At 35.2% G+C, this 20,600-nt stretch overlaps 1 protein-coding gene across 1 annotated transcript; it reads left to right on the top strand.

Moving 5' to 3' along the window:
- The first annotated feature begins 13,991 nt into the window (after window positions 1-13,991).
- Window positions 13,992-15,744, top strand: LOC111397908. The gene is made up of 3 exons (XM_023024872.1): window positions 13,992-14,000; window positions 14,119-14,301; window positions 15,070-15,744. The coding sequence occupies exons 1-3, from the start codon at window positions 13,992-13,994 to the stop codon at window positions 15,742-15,744; spliced, it is 867 nt and encodes a 288-aa protein (XP_022880640.1).
- Window positions 15,745-20,600: the final 4,856 nt, after the last annotated feature.

Raw genomic sequence — 20,600 nt, 5'->3', positions numbered from 1 at the left:
TGAGTGGACATGGATAGGTATGATAGGTGGAGTAGTGTCTTTCATGATTAAAGTGTGATGTTGTCACCTTTAATTGTATGGTGTGAAAATGGCATTTCATTACTGTCGAGAAGCACGAGAAAGAGAGAGAGAATTAGAAAAAGGTTGATGAACATATTGATTGCAGGTAGTTTACAGTAAAAGTTAATAGTGCACATCAATTGATATTCAACTACTGTAATACCTTCTGATTACAATCAGAAAAATTGTCTTCTGTGGTCCAATTTTTTTAATACTTATCTTTTTATCTTTATTGATGATTTAGAAGGTTGTCTGGTTCTTTAATTGATTTGTTAAAGGTAAACATGGCCCAAAAGCATTGTCCATTCCAGAAAAATCGAGCAAAGATTCTACCAAATTAATGTCTATCCTTGTGTATGTGAAATCAAATTTTCTTGTCAACTGTACAGAAAAAGTAAAAATGCGGATATGACAATGAGTTTGTTCTTGGAAGGAAGCTCGGAGTGAAAAGGACATCAGAATTCACAATGTTAAAACAGGAATCATAGTAGTTAACAGTACAAGAAAACTGATACAAAGTCTGCTCATTTAATCTATATGGTATCCTATGCAATTCAAAAAGGTTGAACTCCAACCTTAAGGATTTCCCATCGCCCCGCCCTTGGAGCATCGTGAGAGAGGTTAATCGAGGAATGTGTCCCAGCAGGCCTGGGAGCAAGAGCTGCCTATACACTGAGATCCACAAAGAGTCTCAATTCATGTTTCAGGAATCGAACCCTCACACTGCGACGGTCAGCAAGACTGAGTATACCTCACCCTTATCCTTTACACCACTGAGATATGCCCTCCGAGGCATATCCTATGCAATTCAAATAGTATATATTATTGTTTCTCCTTAAGTTCAAAACCTTAAAATACTTAATTAACGCATAGTCTTAGTCTTGATCATCATAATCAAGTCTAAATCATCAAACATTAGTGACTGGCGACTTCTTTCTCTGAAAACTTGTACAAGCCTTAACGTGAATTGGTTAGTTACCAGTATCTTTACAAGCTACAAACTAAATCATTTATTTACTCTTGTGTACATGATACACAGATAACTTAAAAGAGTATGGAAATACTGGAAACTTTGTTGAATTAAAAGTTTGAAACTAAAAGAAGATGAAGATTTACAGAGACAATAAACCAAGGTTTATTTGACCTAAAAGTAATTTTTGAAGAAAATAATACATAATTTTGGAATGATGAATAATCAAAACATATTCTTAATTACTCTACTTGTTCCTCAGTTAAGCTCATCATTATTTCCTAGTATGGATGTAGAGTGTTAGTACAAGTTGAAAGTTTTTAATCCTAATATAGTGGGCACCTTCGTCTATGAAATGATATGAAAAATTGTAGAGAAATTTCTAATTTACAGTCTAGAACTAGTTTTAAGAGATTGGGAAGTTTTGGACCAACATTCATTATTCATTTCCTAGACTAATGTACAAATATTGAAAACTATGCTTGTAGATGGGATTTGATCAATTTCATATTATTTGGGATAAATAAAGATAAGTAGAGAATTTTTGGAAGATAAATGAGAAAGTAAGGCACTTTTGCAAATTTTGAGAAAGTTTTTGGATTGGGTTGTACTTTTTGAAAAGTTGGAAAATGATAATTCATAGACTGTTGTTTGGAATTTACTAATGATCTTCGAGCACGAAGAATCTGATTTTTGACTTACTTTAATTTCTGAATAATACTACTTATTTCCATTAAAGATATCACCACCAAATGTAAAATGTGATGAGATACCAAATGATAAGACCAATCAAATGTATGACATGATTCTCACCTATTGGTCTCACCATTTCATATCACGTCGTATGATGATCATCTCAAATCAAAGTAAATTGTATTACTTTTGGCTTTATTATTATTATTATTATTATTTTTTTTTTTTATGTGAAAAGATACAATTAGAATTTCGTAAAACTCAGCTGAGCTTGAACCATTTAGACTTGGGTTCGACCTACATAAAAAGTATGGCCAATATAATAGAAAACCAAAGAATTTTTTTTTTCATAGAGTTGAATAATGAAATAGAAAAAGGAAAGACAAACTTTGATCCTCGTGATGTTTTAGAGGAGCAATTGGTATTTAAGTTGATTATGGCAGTCAGAAAGTTAAGATCATATTTTCAATCTCATACGATGCAAGTCGTGATTGATCAGCCCATCAAGAAAATTTTGCACGGACCAAAATTTTCAAAAAACTGTTAAAATAGGTAATCGAGTTGAGCGAGTCTGATATTGAATTTAAGCTAAGGATGGCTGCAAAGGCACAACTCTAGTCGATTTTATTGCCAAATTTACAACCTTGCCTAATCAGCCCACAGGACAGGAGGAAGGTTGAAAGATTTTTGTAGATAGGTCATCGCATGGTGAAGGATTTGGAGTAAGCATTATTATAATAGGATCATAATCTGAAAAGTTGGAGTATTCATTGCGTTTCGAATATTTAGTCACAAATAATGATGCTGAATATGAGATAGTGATCATGGGCCTAACTGAGGGTAACATCAATCAAAATTTACGACGACTTTCAGTTGATAGTTGAGCATGTAACTGTAGGGATGACAACATGACATGTATGGGATAGGTCGTCCATTTTCGTTCTATGTTCCATTGGGTATTTTTGTTACTTTGTCCCATCCCCATACCTAGTTAAAGTGGGATGAGGAGAGTTCGGGATGGAATTGGGTTAGGGTGGGCAGGGCGAGGCTCCTGTCCCATTTATCGTCCACGTTTATTTTTATTTTTATTTTTATTTTTTTGTTTTTTGCTTTTATTTTTTTATATCTTTAATTAGTAAATATTATTACTTTTTTTCCGATTTGTCAAGAACAACTTATGTTCTTTTCAAAATTGATGATAAAATTTTTTTTTTTCTATAAAAAATTTAAATTTTAAATTAACTTTAAATAGCACAGGTAGTGGGGGGAAGACCATGTTTTCCATACTCGCCCCATACCTGTTTCAAGAAAATGACCCACGTCTTATTTACCATATTTGGTCGGTAATTCTCGTCTCATTCAAGATGGAGCTTGCGAGTTTTGGGTTGAGCACGTTTTTTTACTATCCTTGTGACGAAGTAAATAATGAGAAACTGGATCACTTCCGGTGTGAGGTCCCTTCACCCTTTCTTCGTGGTGCATTTGGATATTCAAACGTCTTAACTCGTTTAACCGTTTCTTCTTTCTCTCTACGCTATGTCAAAAATCTGTCATAGCCTAGATAGATGCTTCAGCTGCCATCCGCTCCTTGGTCAGGGCGATAGAGGCCACCATTTTTTTAGCCCCCTATGCGTTCATGTTTTTAGCAAGCTCTGAAGAGGCCTTGCATGTCTCTATGGCGTCATCCTGTGCATGGGCTAATGAGGAGTTCTGACTATCATTCTCCCTTTCCTGCTTGCCAACTCGGGACTCCAACTCCTTAATGCGAGCTTCTGAAGCATCAAGATATTTCTTCAAGGTTGAAATTTTCTTCTTGAAGTTGCTCGCTTCCTTACTTTTATCTTCGTTAAAAGTATTTAATTTTGTAACTAGAAGGTGACTCTCTCTAACAAGTGAATCTTGCATTGTCAAAACCTTGTAAGCAAAAAGTAAAGTAAAATAAAATCATTAGACAAACTCGAAGGTTTAAACATAATAGTATAAACATAATAAAATTACTCTCGGGCTCGAGCTCAGGTAATGAGCTCAACACTTCCGCCAAGTCAAAATCTTTACCTATATACATACAACAAAATTTATTAGACATGATACGTGCAAGTTCAAAAGTAACGGTAATAGAAGAAAGCTGACTGATGGGTCGATGGATCCCCAACATCAATATGTTCTTCACAATTAATGTTTTAGATAAGACGGGTACGAAAGGCGATAGTTGGGTCAATTGTCATATTTGGTCTTCTAAAAGGAGAATTTATCTCTATATGATTATTTCTAATGAGTATTAAATGAAAATTGGCCTTTACTAGGTCAAACAAAAAATAATTGAGACTTCCATTAACCATACTTATTAAAAATGGTCGGTCCGGATCAGGAACCGTCGAACCAGATCCTGGTCCAGTCCGAGTGATTCAAATGATCAAGTAAGCATATGAATCGGTCAAAAAACCGATTAAACCACTAACCCACAGTCCGAATCGTACGGTTTTAAATGAAGCTGGATTCAGTTCAATGCGTGAACCGGATGATTACTAAATTGAAGCAAAATTTTATGGTTAAGTTTGCTAGAGCTTTGATTCAAACCCTGGCAACAAAGGAGGTATTTTACCACCATGACCATTATGGCAACTGATTGTTCTTAGCCATTTAATGTGATCAAAATATATATATTAGATTTCGGAAAACGGTTCCTTTTTATTCCAAAAATATAATATAATCAAAATTAAAGTCTAACAATAACCCACCGATTGAACCATTGACTCATAGACCCGATAATTTTTTCGAATCGACCACCAAGTTGGGTCTAATAACTATGCCATTAACTATTGGAATTCCTATACTTAGGAAAACATAGTGGAACCCTAGTGGTGAAGTAGAAAAAGTTGTTGCATAAGAGTAAGATGAAATTTGTTGCAGATTGAGAATAAGAAATGATGGAGAGGAAACTTCAAACCCCCATTCATTCAATCTTTGTTCATAGCAATCTAGCGAGAATTAGACATAGAAATCTCTTCTTTAGACTTAGGGGCTTTATATATGTCAACACAAGTATATCTATTAAGAAATCTACTCAGTTTGGCTGAAGAATTATAAGACCTAGGTCCCTTTAGAATGTCAAGGACCACTACCTTACTCGTCGGATCCAGCTTAATTTCAAAAATTTGAATGGGAGATTTAAAGGAATCAATGTGGGTTTTTTAAGAGAACGTAAATAAAAAAACATTGGAATCGTTGAAATATGTTAGACAGTAACCTCGAGAAGGTTGATTGATTATCCTTGTTGATGATTGACTAATTGGGTTGTGACCAGAGGGGCTAGTCAATCGGCCAGTTCCTTGGTCATTGACTAGGCCATTTTCGAGCCCACTCGAAAATAGCCGGTCGACTGTCTCCTACTCCCATCTCCACTATTATTTTCACCCTCACTCGATATGTAAGAAGCAGATTTTAAAATTTATTGGCTAGAAAAATATGAAAATACTACTTTATAAATGGAGATGGAATGGGACAATGCTAAAAATGAAAGAGATTTCACTAAAATAAGAGTGGAGAAAGAAATTACCTTAAGGGTGAAGAAGATGAATGAGATGCTTAGTGTCACACCCCACTTATATAGTTAACCATACACTCACCTATATAGAAATAAAAATTTGACAATATAAATAAATTAATATATATATTCAAAGATAAAATGAAATAAGCATCTTCATAATAAGGTTACTGTATATCCTTACCTAATCACCTATGATGTTCATATAGCATAATAAAACAAAATATTATATAACCAAATTTCAACATATTTACATTGAGGATACAAATGTATCTATCATATAATTTCAAAAGTTATACAAGTACCATATAGGATTCCTAAAATATAATACAATAGATTGTAAGATCAAAACTATAACCCATAAGATACCCTTACAGGTCGTCATCCATGTACATCAAATTTCTAAATCCCGTTAGAGTTTCACAACTAGTCATGTTCTCTATGAAGTTTCATGCTCACATTCAATGCAAGAACTACATAAACTAATTTTCAATAAGTAAAAATCATGCATGCTATGAGTATAGGTAATATAAATATATACTGCCATGTCATTTCTTTAAAACTTCATATTAAAATGCATCATATTTAAATATTCATCAAAATTAACTCTAAATAGTTTCATTTGATTTTTTTTCATTTCACTACCTACTATACACCGTATAGAGCTTTGTGTAATATAAATATCAATAATCTAATGGTCAATGTGATATCGACATAGTCGAGTGGACCATTCTCTTGTAACCACTACAAGTACATCCCCTAACTATGATCACCCACGAAATATCTCACCCACATTGTCAATAATAATAATATCACAAAGGCACAGTCAAGTGACCTACCCTCTCATGATCACCAAAGGTACATCTCTTATCTAATCTTAGGATCACTCGAGAAGTCTCACCCGTGATGCCTGTTCATGAAATAATTCTTTCAATTTAAAACTACCGCAAGTGTACGGATCGTAACAAGTAATAAAGTGGATTTTTAAAAGTCCGAATATCGTCCCTCAGAGATTGAGTAGTTCAATTCTACATAATCTATCCTTAACCGAATCTAATTGAGTAAAAATGTGGTCCAAATGCAAAAAGCCCTAATTTCAATTAAAAACCCTAATTTCTATTGAAAACCCTAATTTCTCAATTAGAAGCCCTAATTTCTGAATTTCTCTAATTAAACGACTCAGACACTCAAGTAAATGAAAATATGCAAATTCAAAAGATAATTTATGGAAATGAATCAAACTAAAGTCACTAGGATCACGAATCTCCAATTGAAGTTATGAAAACCCTAATTTCATAAAATTAATGACCCGATGGAAATTTGCCAATTCAATGTTCCTAATTCTATCCAATATATTCTCTTGATGCATATTAGACCTATTCTTGCACACCACCATCCTATATCTCTATGGATGATGTAAATATACAAGAATGCATGTGATTTTGTGAACAATTAAAGAATTGCATGAAGTATAGGGGTATATCTCTATCCCCTATCTGACCCTATGTTAATTTACACCTTATCGAACCTATTCCACTTCTCTCGAATGTAAAAAATAAGTCCTCAACACTCACACAATCATTGGCCACTAATTGCGGAAGAAAATTAATGCATATAAACCAATCAAATTATCCAAACGAGTCTTTATATTAAATTCATGAAATATGGAATTAAAATAACAAACAATGGTTCATCGATCACCTAGTGAATTGAAAACCTAGCCTAGAGTATTCATAATTACAGAAAAAACGAAATTAATAAATAGAAAGAATAGCACCCGTATGAAATTTTTTTGAAATTTTGAATAAAGCCTTGAAAACCCGCTTGAATTCTTGTGGAATCGGTTTCAAGATCGTGTTTCTTGCTTCCAAAAGTTATATTTTTCTTCTCCCTGAATGTTCTACCCTATTTCTGATGAATTTTGACTTTTATATCATGTCCTCACGGAGCCCCAAAATAGTTTCAATTAAAAACGCAACTTCAGAATTTTCTATGATTTTTAAAGCCATGCGGCCGCATGGTGTTAAACCATGCAACCGCATGGTTCAAATGATCTGCTTCAATAAAATCCCTGAATCCTTATGTGCGGCCGCATGGTTGTAACTTTACAACCTTGCTGTTTTGGTCCCTGAACTCCGTTTTCTCTTTTCTTGATCTCTTTTCTTTCTTTCCTTTGTTCCATTATCAAATATTGACTCCTAATTAATGTTTGGGTCAATCAATTCCTTGATCACTTGCTCGGCTCATCTTTTGGTTAATTGCAATTTAGTCCTTCATCTTTCACTTTTCTTCAATTCAATCCAATGTTACTTCTTTCTTCCTCCGATCGTCTTGTATCGTCCTCAATCTCATACTTGGCATATTTTCATTCTCGTTCTGCACTTTAGCTCAACTTTCCAATATTTGCACCTTTGGTCCCTGAACTATCGCTTTGTTCCGTTTTGATCCTTTTTCGGCTCTTTTCTTCTGAATTCCATCTTTTCCATAGAAACACCTACATTGTATGAATTTAACGAGATTAAGTCACAATTCAACTACTTTGTCCATGTTTAAGTCATGTTTGTGAGCTAAATAAGTGTGTAAAAACACACTTATCAATGCCTAAACATATCACATAAGCATATCTCATATGCCTTGGTACCCTAGTAGTGATTGATAAGACATTTTATAATGTAAATTCATTTTTACAATCATGTCATACAAGCTAAATTTTTAACGATGGACATGCATGCATGTGCAAATGCTCATGAATGGCATGTTCAATCAATATATTACGGAGCCACATGCTCAATCATTGTAACCATCATATGGTATGACATGATCTCCTTATCAAGGTTATATAAATTTTACAACAATACTCTATAGAGAAGATTTCACGAATACTATTTCTTACATTGTAGTTGTAAATGAATTTTTACTTATGTTTTGCCTTTTTGTGTGATCTTTCTATGAGTGTAGGTTAAGTCTCTTTTTCACTTAACGTCAGAAGACAACCTATATTACCATCTAATATTAAACACGATCCTCAATTCGATAACTTTAACACACACACACACACACAAACCCTTACTATGAACATTAATAACAAAAGGTTTTAGTCAACTTTATCTCTTCAAGTTACCGATTATATTCTGAAACAATCTCATAAATCCCAGTACTTTCTAAGTCTAATTATGGACGTTAGCGAACCTAATTTTTTCTAATGACCTTACACTTACGAAAATTATTTTCCAAGCCTTAGAGATGATTAATGAAAATGTAAAGGATGGAACTATGCAATTTATTGAATTGGACAGAATCTGTTTTTTAAGTTTTGTCTAATTTCATCCATCTTTTCGCACACTTAATCACATCCATTCATTCCCAAACTTTTACCACACTTATGCAACATATATGTGTGGGTAAATGTGTTATTAAGTTACCACAAGTAGGGGACTTTCAATCTGAAAATCAACCTCTTCTACCAACACTAAATCAAAAATTTCATCATGGCTGTTCTGAGTTTTACTTGGATTAACATAACACAACTCAATCTAATTTATTAAAGATCATATATATATACTTCTAACTCATATATAAAAATATTCATATTAATAAATATAAGTTATAGTCGATGGATTATTTAAAATCAAAGGTTAACTCATTAAAATTTAGCAACTATCAAATCTTTATCCATGTTGATTTCCTTCAAGTTCTTGTAATCAATTACCTCTCTTTTGCCACCATAAATTCACCAACAACATCCAACATAATCTCAAGCAAGGTAAGAGGTTCAAGAGGTTATAAAACCCTCAAAAATAACATACCTCAAAATAGTGAACTAGCTCAACTACCTAATACTTTCAATTCCAGCTTCTTGTTTTCATTTCTCTTTGGCTCTTTTGCTATCTTTTTCACTTGGAAACAATTGAAGATGAGTTGAAGGAGTTAATCTCTTATTTAGAGGTAAATAAGAGGTCTTTAAGGTATTGAAGTCATGATCAAAGCTTAGGAGTGAAGAAAGTAGCCTAAGCATGAGGTGTTTTCGTAGTAAAAATCTGATTTTATAGCCATCCTTGCAGTAGAAAATCAAGTTTCTTTAACCTATTTAATTGTGTCTTAAACCTAATATAATTGCCATAGGATCCGAAAATAATTTATAGAGTTAATTCCTTAACCGTTCATTCGATTCCTTACCCGATTGGCGCACAATTCTCAACCAACTTCAACAATTTGCACCTCAATATTTATAACGTCACATGAATCTTATATTATTGTATTGTGATCAGGCCACTTCATGTCTCATATCCCAAATATGTTAAAGACTTAATTAAGGTTTAGAGTAAACATGATTAGCTAAATTAAAAGCGAGTAACTTTACCGATGATGATTCCAACACTTTCAAGATTACAATCGTTTAACACATCAATATCCAACATCTAGATTAATCTAAATTTCTACCACAGCTCAATGTAAGATTCACCACCTTGGTTGGGGGTCTAAGGCTAACATCATATAGAAATCTTAAAACCTCAATGATCCAATGCACCATAATTAGATAAAACAATTTCAAACTATTGATGCAAAGACAATGACAATGTAAATAGCAAGTAATGCATGAATCATATTGGTTAAGTGTGTAAAGTAAAGTTGAGGGTATTACACTTGGGGTTTGTAAGGAAAAAAGAGGTTAGCAAATGAGACTCCCCTTCCCTTTTTATAGATGATTTTTTTGGGAAATTTTTTTTCCCAAAAGATAACCCACTCATGGTTTTCCAAATTCCCAATGTAATCGAGCATATAACTCTTTGTCATTTGGCATATTAGACCCATTTATGCATCGCCAAATGTTAATACGTGATGGAAGATTAAAGAAAGAAGAAGAAATTATCTATAATTTCTCTAAGAACATAGAGGAATGAAGATGCTACCTCTTAACAATAACTATCAACAAGAGGTAGAAAGGGCTAGTGATTCAAATGGTATGAGCAGTGAGCACGATGGCCAGGAAAATGAAGATGACCTATCGATTACCAAGATGTTCGACCGATTATCGTAATGAACAGTCGACTACCTTCAAAGGAGTAGTTTTCCCACCCGGGATCTACTTTACCATATTTCGAATTCAATGGTTTTAATAAACACTTGGTGTTACCTCTAGCAATAGGTATTCTCTCATGTCTTTCTTCGTTTGTGGTTCGGTATTCTGGTGGTCTAGGCATAGAGGAAAAACACCAATACATTTCGAACTTGTGCAATGATCTATTAAGGGAATATAATCCCACATCGGTAAAATACCGAAATAGTGACTAATATATAAAGGATTGGAACACTCCTCTTAATAAGGTTGACCTTATTAAGATGGACCCCAAGTCTTAACATGGTATCAGAGCTCATTAAGCTCCAACGAGCGATTCGATCCGATTAAGTCTCTAAAAATGAGCATACGGATTTAAAGATTGGTCTGCTCAAACGAGCCACCATCTTGCGGGGGCATGTTAAGGGCATATAATCCCACATCGGTAAAATACCGAAATAGTGACTAATATATAAAGGATTGGGACACTCCTCTTAATAAGGTTGACCTTATTAAGATGGATCCCAAATCTTAACACTAATATATAAAGGATTGGGACACTCCTCTTAATAAGGTTGACCTTATTAAGATGGACCTCAAATCTTAACATGATCAACTTACCATTGTGTGGTTGACTGCTAGGAAGCTCGTTCTACTACTCTATTCCCCAATCGTCTAGGCATTCTTTTCATGGATTGAAAATCGCATAACAATTACATCTGGTGTCCTTAACCACCTATTGAAGGAAAGATAACTACTACTATACACGTGGGTGTAAGATTGCTTAGCGGTTATATCACAGTAAACACCAATAAATTCTCGAAGGCTTAATGGTATGAGGGGAACTTTTTAACAATATCTTTTCTAGCTTTCTGTTTTAACCTACTAAAAATCATTTATTTTCCACTTAAACCTAATAACTAATTGTCACATTGGAGGTACAACAAGAGAAATAGCTCTAACCTTTTCTTGCAGGTATTTCGCTATTCATCGTAGCAGCAAAACCACCTTGCTCAATCAATCAAGGAAGTCGAAAAGTTATTTCATTGATTTCACTCATGAGAACAAAATTTTACGTTTTTTCTTTGGGACATATTATTTCAATTATGTAGTACTTGTACGCATTATACCAGAATTAGATTATGTAATCTCTCAATTACCTTGAAGCTTTGGTAATAAAGCTAAGAATTTACACAGATTGTACCAAAGATTTTCAAGATCTGAGGTGAACTTTAGAAGTTTGCTCCCCCAAATCATAGTTTGCATTGATTTTTTATTTTATTTTTTTGTTCATCAGAGTTTTACGAAGCTAAATCTATTAAGTTAAAACTCAACAAAAGGACAAATAAAATGTAATATTCAAAATATTTATGTTAAAATCAAATAATAAGGCACAAAAATACTTTAAGTTTAGGCGTGAGACGACTACCTCACCTGCTTTTCTTCACGTCCGACTATGCATAGGTTTCAAATCCCCTTTAATATAAAATAATAAGATGCACATGCAAGCCACGTGACACGGTATGGTTGATTATGTAATAGTATAGGCATACAAAAAATGTTTTTGTGCTATTATTAGAAGACATTTCATATACTAAGATAAAGTATAAAATAATACTATAATGAGTAAACAAAAGGTGATTTATACATTTTAAAAGCTTTATTTCATACATGATCTAGGATTACAAGGATAGGAGAAGAAATGAATTCCTTGGTCTATACATACATATGTGTGTGTCTATATGTATACATAAATGTGTGTATATATATGTATACATATATGTACATGTATACATGCCAAAAACAAGGGACCTACTTCTCATCCTAGAAGTTTGCAGGTATGAAAGAGTCCTCTCTCTGTCTCTCTCTCCGAATTTCTTCTTAATCAAGAATTCCTCAACTAGATAAATTTTATATATATATATATATATATATACACACACACACACACACACACACACAAACACAAGAATTCCTCAACTATATATATATTCTCTTTTAGTATTATTTTATATCTTTTGGCTTAAAGAAGGATACAAAGAATGCACATCATTACGTTATCGTTCTTGGAAACATAAGAATGACATTCACTACACAATGCATTCTCTTTTAGTATGATTAGGGTCTAGGATTGTGAGAACTGTCTTCAGGAATTCCATCTCTATTTTTCCCATAAGATCAGCTCCAACATCAGCTGCTTTAGCATATATTACACCACCCAATTGAAAACTAATGTGACAACATAATGAATCTTGCATTCTCTCTTTTAAGAGATTAATAGTATACATTTGGAAAAGAAAATGCATCTTACACACACAATCATAAACCACAAATTTGGGAATAAATCCCTCGAGGCCTTAAAAGAAACGGAAAAATTCACACATCTTCTTTCTTTTATCACTTAGGAGCCGTGTGAGATGAAAGTCTCATGCACGACTTAATGCATAACTGACAAATTGTATTCAGACCATTTACCAAGCAAATTTAGTTTGCATATTACTTAATAATCAACAAAAAAGAGCAAAATAACACCAATGGAAATCATTAAAAATGATAATGTACCTCTTGATGATCAGATGTTCAGTTTTTCGGGCTAATAGGATTTTCTTAGGAACATTCCTACATTTTAAATCCAAAAATAATGAGTAAAAAAAAATCCCGCGTTTGTATTAATAAAATCTTCCTGTAAAATTTGTAGAAATGAATATTAACCAAATACTAGTTTTTTTTGTCCAACGTGTGATTTACCAAAAATGGCTGCAACAAATGCTCCAAGTCCAATCTGCTCATGATCTCATGACTGGATAGAAAAGAAAATACAAACCTATCAAAATCAATACTAAAGGAATTTAGCTCAATATAATCACTTGATGAGTATCAATCAAATCCTTAATTCTAGCAAAAACTAATTACATCTGTACAAAACATAATTAAAACAACACAAACAAAAAATTCACAACTTCAGTAGGAGGGGTAGGTGGTAATGGGGAACGAATGTCCATTTTGAACCTTCAATCGTGTCGATAGTGGAACCTATCTGTTTGTACACGAGCTTTCCATTTTCAAACGACAACTTCATATGATTCTCTCTCTTTTTGTTAGAGAGAATGATAATATAATTTCATGAGAATGCTATCTAATATGCTATAATTAGTTCAATACTTTACTTGAAAATATAAATCCACGATCATCATATAAATAAGTTAAAGCAAAGGCTATTAATTTGACAAAAGAATTCCTGGTCTACTTATGCTTCTGATAAATAGAACTTGCAGTTGATACAGCCAATAAAATAAAAATCATAATTATAATCTATTTCCTTTTCACATCACTTTTTCTATCTCTGACCTTGAAACTACGTTAGTTCCTGCAAAAAAAAAAAAAATAATAATAGTAACAATAAGAGTGAACTTTATAGAATTGAGTGTCTGCTATTTTTGGGTTGACGTCAACTGGATTCTTTTGAAATTATTTTAACTTGAGATTTGAGAATAAAGGTAGCTTTGTTTCACCCATGTTCTTAACTTTTCTCGTTTGATGATACCTATTCACATTGTGTATGTTAGAAAATGGTATGAAATGGGTGAACTTTGGACCCCAAATTTCAATAGGACCCACATCTTAATTAATACGGGATCTAGCATATTCACGCTCTACTCCACAAGGTGATGAACATGGTATATTTATTTATCGAAAACCATTTAGAATTGAATGAAATATTTAATGTCAAAGTAACCCACTTGAAACTATGAATTAGTGAATAATTTGATTTGCCCAAACACTTATCCTACATAGGAAAATTATGAAACTTTGGTGTGGTTTATATGGTGCAAGTTTGGGAATTGGGTTTGGGCTCCAAGGGATATCAATAGTTTTTGGAAGGGGGGAGACCTATATCCTATCGGGTTCAGTCATAAGCCCGCGCGCGTCGTCGTCGCTGTCCGGCACGAGCCCGTGTCCGAGTCCGAGTCGATGCGGGTGCGTCCTTGCACTATATTAATTTTTTGGACAAAATTTATTTGAATTTTTGGACCAAATTGTATACAATCAAATTCTTGGACAAAATTTATTTGAATTTTTGGACCAAATTGTATACTATCAAATTTTTAGGTACTTAATAAAATTTATTTTTTTATTGACTTTTTTCGGGTAATTTTTTGGATGTTCTGTTAAAACAGACACTGTTAACCGATCAAACAGTCGACTGTTAACCTTCGACCGTTAACCAACTTAACAGACGCAGTATTGAACTAACATGTCTGTTGGAGTTTTGGAGGCTGTCTGAACAGTGACGACTGTTCTGAAGGGTGTTCGAATGGCCACGAACGAGTCTATAAATAGCCTGCCTCGCTGCCAGAAAGTTACATCATTTTCATTGTAAATTTTCTCTACTTTGAATCTCATTCTCCCTCTCGTTCTGATACTATTTTCGAAGTAAAAACACTTCGTTGCGTTCGTTGGAACTCCTGTAGATTGTTGTGCTACTTTCGTAGGAGACAAAATTTGTTCTATCCTGGGAAATGATTACTAGATACCTTTAGCACCATTGAAGGCAGTAAATTTGTTTTTAAGGAAATATTGTGAAATCGGTAATTTAAATTTCTATAATACTGTTGCGATAATTCTTTCGGATTGTTTGAAGGGGAAACTTATACTCCAGGATTAACAATCTTAAAATGAATTTTGCTTTTCTGGATCATTCTATTTCTACTCCTTCTTATTGATTATCTTCTGATTGTGTTTCAGAAATGGCAACTTCTGGTACTACACTCCCGAATACAACCAGAGAAAAAACTAGAGAAATTTAATGGGTCGAATTTTAAGCGTTGGCAACAGAAAATGCTTTTTTATCTGACAACATTAAGTTTGGAAAAATTTCTCAAAGAAGATGCGCTCTCATACACCAAGCAAGAAAGTGACGTTGAGAAATTGGCTGCGGTTGATGCATGGAAGCATTCCGATTTCTTGTGCAGAAATTATGTACTCAACGGACTGGATAACACATTATATAATGTGTACTGCAATGCGAAATCCGCAAAAGAACTGTGGGAATCTTTGGACACAAAGTACAAAATCGAAGATGCCGGCACGAAGAAATTCATTGCCGGTCGTTTTTTGGATTATAAAATGGTTGACAGCAAGACTGTCATATTGCAAGTTCAAGAACTTCAAATCGTACTCAGCGACATCCATGCCGAAAGAATGAAACTAAGTGAATCATTTCAAGTCGCTGCACTAATTGAGAAATTACCGCCTTCTTGGAAGGACTTCAAGAATTATCTAAAGCACAAGCGGAAGGAAATGAAACTTAAAGATATCATTGTTCGGTTGAGAATAGAAGAAGACAATCGCAAATCTGAAAAGAGGAGTGGTACATCTCATTCGATGGAATCAAAAGTCAACACTGTGGAGGAGGTTTAAAGACTAGCAAAAAGAGAAAGCACAATGGCGAAGGGCAAACTAGTTCTTCAAAAGCTGCTAAAATGATCAAGGGCAATTGTTACAATTGCGGCAAGGCAGGACACCGATCTAAGGACTGTCGAAAGCCAAAAAAAAAGTCAAGGGAGAACCTCACCAGACAAATGTAGCAGAACATGACAACCTTTCTGATAAAGTACAAGAAATAAATCTTTCTGCGGTCGTCTCTGAATACAACTTAGTTGGAAACACTGAGGAATGGTTGGTATATACTGGAGCTACTCGTCACATATACTCAAACCGCGGGATGTTCTCTACCTACAAAGTAATGGATCATGATGAACAACTCTACATGGAAAACTCATCATCTTCCAAGGTTAAAGCACATGGAAAGATAGTGCTGAAAATGACAAGTGGAAAGGAGCTCACTTTGAATAACGTTCTTCATGTGCCCGATATTCGAAAGAATTTGGTATCGGGTTCCCTATTAAGCAAGAATGGGTTTAAGCTAGTATTCATTTCAGACAAATTTGTACTTACGAAGAATGAAATGTTTGTAGGAAAGAGCTACCTGAATGAGGGGCTCTTTAAGTTGAATGTAATGATTGCTGTACCTCCGATTATAAATAAAAATACTTGTTCTTCTTACATGCTTGAGTCGTTTAATATTTGGCATAAACGATTAGAACATACAAATTATAATACTTTTCGTAGACTAATCAAATTGGATTTATTATCAAAGTACGATTTAAATCCTAATAACAAATGCGATATATGTGTAGAAGCCAAAATGACATGTTAACCCTTTCGTTCTGTTGAAAAAAGTACCGAACCTCTAGATTTAATTCATACTAATATATGTGATATAAAGTTTGTTCAAACGAGAGGAGGTAATAGGTACTTTATTACTTTTATCGATGATTGCACTCGATATTGCTATGTGTATTTACTCAAAAGCAAAGACGAAGCTATTGAAATGTTTAAACATTACAAGTTGAAAGTTGAAAATCAACTTAGTAAAAAGATTAAGGCTATAAGAAGAGATAGAGGTGAATATGATTCTCCATTTGAACAATTTTGTTCGGAACACGGAATAATTCATCAAACTACCGTGCCTTATTCTCATCAATCCAATGGTATTGCTGAACGCAAGAACCGGACATTGAAAGAGATCATGAATGCTATGTTGATAAGTTCTGGATTACCATATAACTTGTGGGGGTAAGCTTTGCTTTCTGCCAATTATCTTCTTAACAAATTACCACATCGAAAAACGGATAAGATACCTTATGAAGTATGAAAATGTCACAAATCGAATTATAAATACTTAAAGCCAGTCCAGCATTGTGTATCCACCGTTCGGGCAGCCAAATTTCCAGTTGAAGACAAATGTGATACAACTGTTCCAGAACGGACATCAGTTTTATGGAAGAGTTGAAGAGAACCCACACACGCATGTCTCGGGCTTCTTAGAGATGTGCCAACACTTCAGATATCAAGGAATCTCTGACGACGCCATAAGATTAAGACTGTTTCCACATACTTTGAAGGACAAGGCGATTGAATGGCTCGATTCTCAGCCGATAGCCAGCATTACTACCTGGAATGACCTAGCTCAGAAGTTCTGTACTAAGTTCTTCCCACCGGCCAAGATTGCAAAGTTAAAGCACGACATATCTATCTTCAGGCAAGGTGAATCTGAGAATTTTGATGAGGCTTGGAACAGATTCAAAAATCTACTAAGGAAGTGTCCGTACCACGGGATTAGCAAGGGACTTCAGGTCCAATATTTCTATGCAGGGCTACTTCCAGCTTTCAAGAGCATGGTCGACTCTTCAGCTAATGGGTCATTGTCCACAAAAACAATTGATGAAGCATTGAAGTTATATGAGACAATGGCTACAACCTCAGCAATGTGGACCATGGAACGGGCAGTACCAAAGAAGACACCAGGAGTTTATGAAGTGGATGTGTATTCAGCATTATCTGCCAAGATTGACTCCTTATTTCACAAGGTGGAAAATATTACCCAGTCAGCTAATACAGCGCAGACAAAGAAGGCAAATTGTGAAGAATGTGGAGCTGAGCATGTGACAGCAGAATGTCCAATTTTGACACAAGGAAAAGAGCAAGCAGATTTTGCTCAATAGGGACAACGTCAGCAGAATAATGTGTATGGAGAGACCTTCAACCCAAGCTGGAAAAAGCACCCCAACTTTTCTTGGAGCAACCAAAATCAGAACAGGCCACAAGGGCAATACCAACAGCAGGAGAAGAAGCCTCAATTGGAAGAAATGTTCGGCAAATTCATGGAAAAGACCAACCAATATATGGAGGCGAACAACCAATTCATGAAGAAGACAGAAGCCACACTTCAAGACCAGAATGCAGCCATTAAGAATTTGGAAACTCAGATGGGACAGATGGCAGTTGCATTAACAGGTAGAGCACCAGGCAGCCTGCCAAGTAACACAGAAGTCAATCCGAAAGAGCATGCAAAGGCTATAAAAACGAGAAGTGGGGTGGAATTGCCTGAGAGACAAGTGAATAATCCCGTGACAAACAGAGAAGATGTGTCTCCTGAAGTAGAAGAGAATTTGGAGCAAGAAGAACAGACAGAAGAGCCAACACCGAGAACAAATAAAGGAAACTCAAGGGATAAAGAAACTGTAGCTGTGAACCCCTATGAGCCACCCATACCGTTCCCACAGAGGCTGAAGAAGCAAAAGATGGAACAACAATACAAGAAGTTTCTCGAGGTCTTCAAGAAGCTCCATATCAACATCTCATTCGCTGAAGCACTAGTTCAGATGCCTAGCTATGCAAAATTCCTGAAAGACATCCTGTCAAACAAAAGGAAGCTAGGAGATCATGAGACAGTTATGCTAACGGAGGAGTGCAGTGTCAGGATTCAGAGAAAGCTCCCACCAAAATTGAAAGATCCAGGGAGTTTCACTGTCCCTTGTACCATTGGTGAATTTTATTTTGATAAAGCTTTATGTGATATTGGTGCAAGTATTAACTTAATGCCATTGTCTATTTTCAGAAAATTAGGATTGAGAGAAGCTAAAGCTACCATGGTGACCTTACAGCTGGCTGACAGATCATTAACACATCCACGAGGAATAATTGAAGACGTGTTGGTTAAAGTGGAGAAGTTCATATTCCCAGCAGACTTTCTGATTCTGGATATGGAAGAAGATAAAGATGTTCCTTTAATACTGGGCAGACCATTCTTAGCCACAGGCAGAGCTTTGATCGAGGTTCAGAATGGGTAGTTGATACTGATATTGGGAGAAGACCAGGTTTCATTCAATGTCTTCAAGGCCATGAAATTGCCAATAGAGACTGACAGATGTTTCAGGGTTGACATGATCGATAAAATGATTGAAGAATCATTTACACTGCAGAATCCATCAGATGCATTGGAGGCCTGCATTGCATATTCTAAATCCACGAATTCTGATTTTGAAGACATAGAAATGTGTGCAAGATTTTTGGAGTCCAACCCACCTTACACGCGGAAACGATACTTTGAGGAGCTTGGGACAGGGCCAGAGAAATCACAGCCATCTATTTTGAAGCCACCAATGTTGGAACTTAAGCAGCTGCTCCCACACTTAAGATATGCATATTTGGGGGAGTCCAATACACTTCCAGTGATAATTTCAAACATGGTTAGTGAAGTGGAGGAGGAAAAACTGCTTAGGGTGCTTCGAGATAACAAGCAAGCAATTGGGTGGACCATAGTTGATATCAAAGGGATCAGCCCTTCCTTATGTATGCATAAAATTCTCATGGAGGAGAATTTTCGACCAACAGTTGAAAGTCAAAGAAGGCTAAACCCAAACATGAAGGAGGTAGTAAGAGCAGAGGTGATCAAACTTCTGGATGCTAGAATAATCTACCCGATATCAGATAGTAAATGGACTAGTCCAGTGCAAGTTGTGCCCAAGAAAGGAGGAATTACAGTGGTTCAGAATGAAAAGAATGAGTTGATTCCAACAAGGACGGTAACAGGGTGGAGAGTTTGCATTGATTACCGCAAACTAATTACCGCTACAAGGAAAGATCATTTCCCTCTTCCGTTTATAGATCATATGTTGGAGAGATTGGCAGGCCATTCCCACTACTGCTTTCTGGATAGATATTTGGGTTATAATTAGATACCAGTAGCACCAGATGATCAAGAGAAGACCACCTTTACATGCCCCTATGGTACCTTTGCATACCGAAGAATGCCATTTGGACTTTGCAACGCTCCTGCTACATTTCAGCGATGCATGATGGCAATTTTCTCAGATATGGTAGAGAAATTCATTGAAATCTTTATGGATGACTTCTCGGTCTTTAGGACCTCATTTGATGAGTGTTTGGATCACTTGAATTTGGTTTTGCAAAGATGCAGAGAAACGAACTTAGTATTGAACTGGGAGAAATGTCATTTCATGGTTCAAGAGGGAATAGTCTTGGGACATAGAGTATCGGCAAAGGGGATAGAGGTGGATAAGGCAAAAATTCAGGTTATTGAGAAACTACCACCACCTACATCAGTAAAAGGAGTTCGAAGTTTCCTTGGTCATGCAGGGTTTTACAGGAGGTTTATAAAGGACTTCTCCAAAATCACCAAGCCTCTGTGCAACTTGCTAATGAAAGAGGCAACTTTTGAGTTCGATGAGGAATGTTTGATAGCTTTCAATACTCTGAAGGAAAAACTCACAACAGCACCTGTGATTATGTCACCTGATTGGGATTTGCCCTTTGAGCTAATGTGCGGTGCGAGTGATCATGCAGTTGGTGCGGTATTGGGACAAAGAAAGAATAAAATCTTTCATGTGATATACTATGCAATTAGAACT

Source organism: Olea europaea, chromosome 7 (genome assembly GCF_002742605.1).
Source record: "Olea europaea var. sylvestris chromosome 7, O_europaea_v1, whole genome shotgun sequence".
NCBI classification, from domain to species: domain Eukaryota; kingdom Viridiplantae; phylum Streptophyta; class Magnoliopsida; order Lamiales; family Oleaceae; genus Olea; species Olea europaea.
The sequence above is the reverse complement of the archived record's forward strand: the minus strand, read 5'-3'. Positions and strand labels throughout refer to the sequence as shown.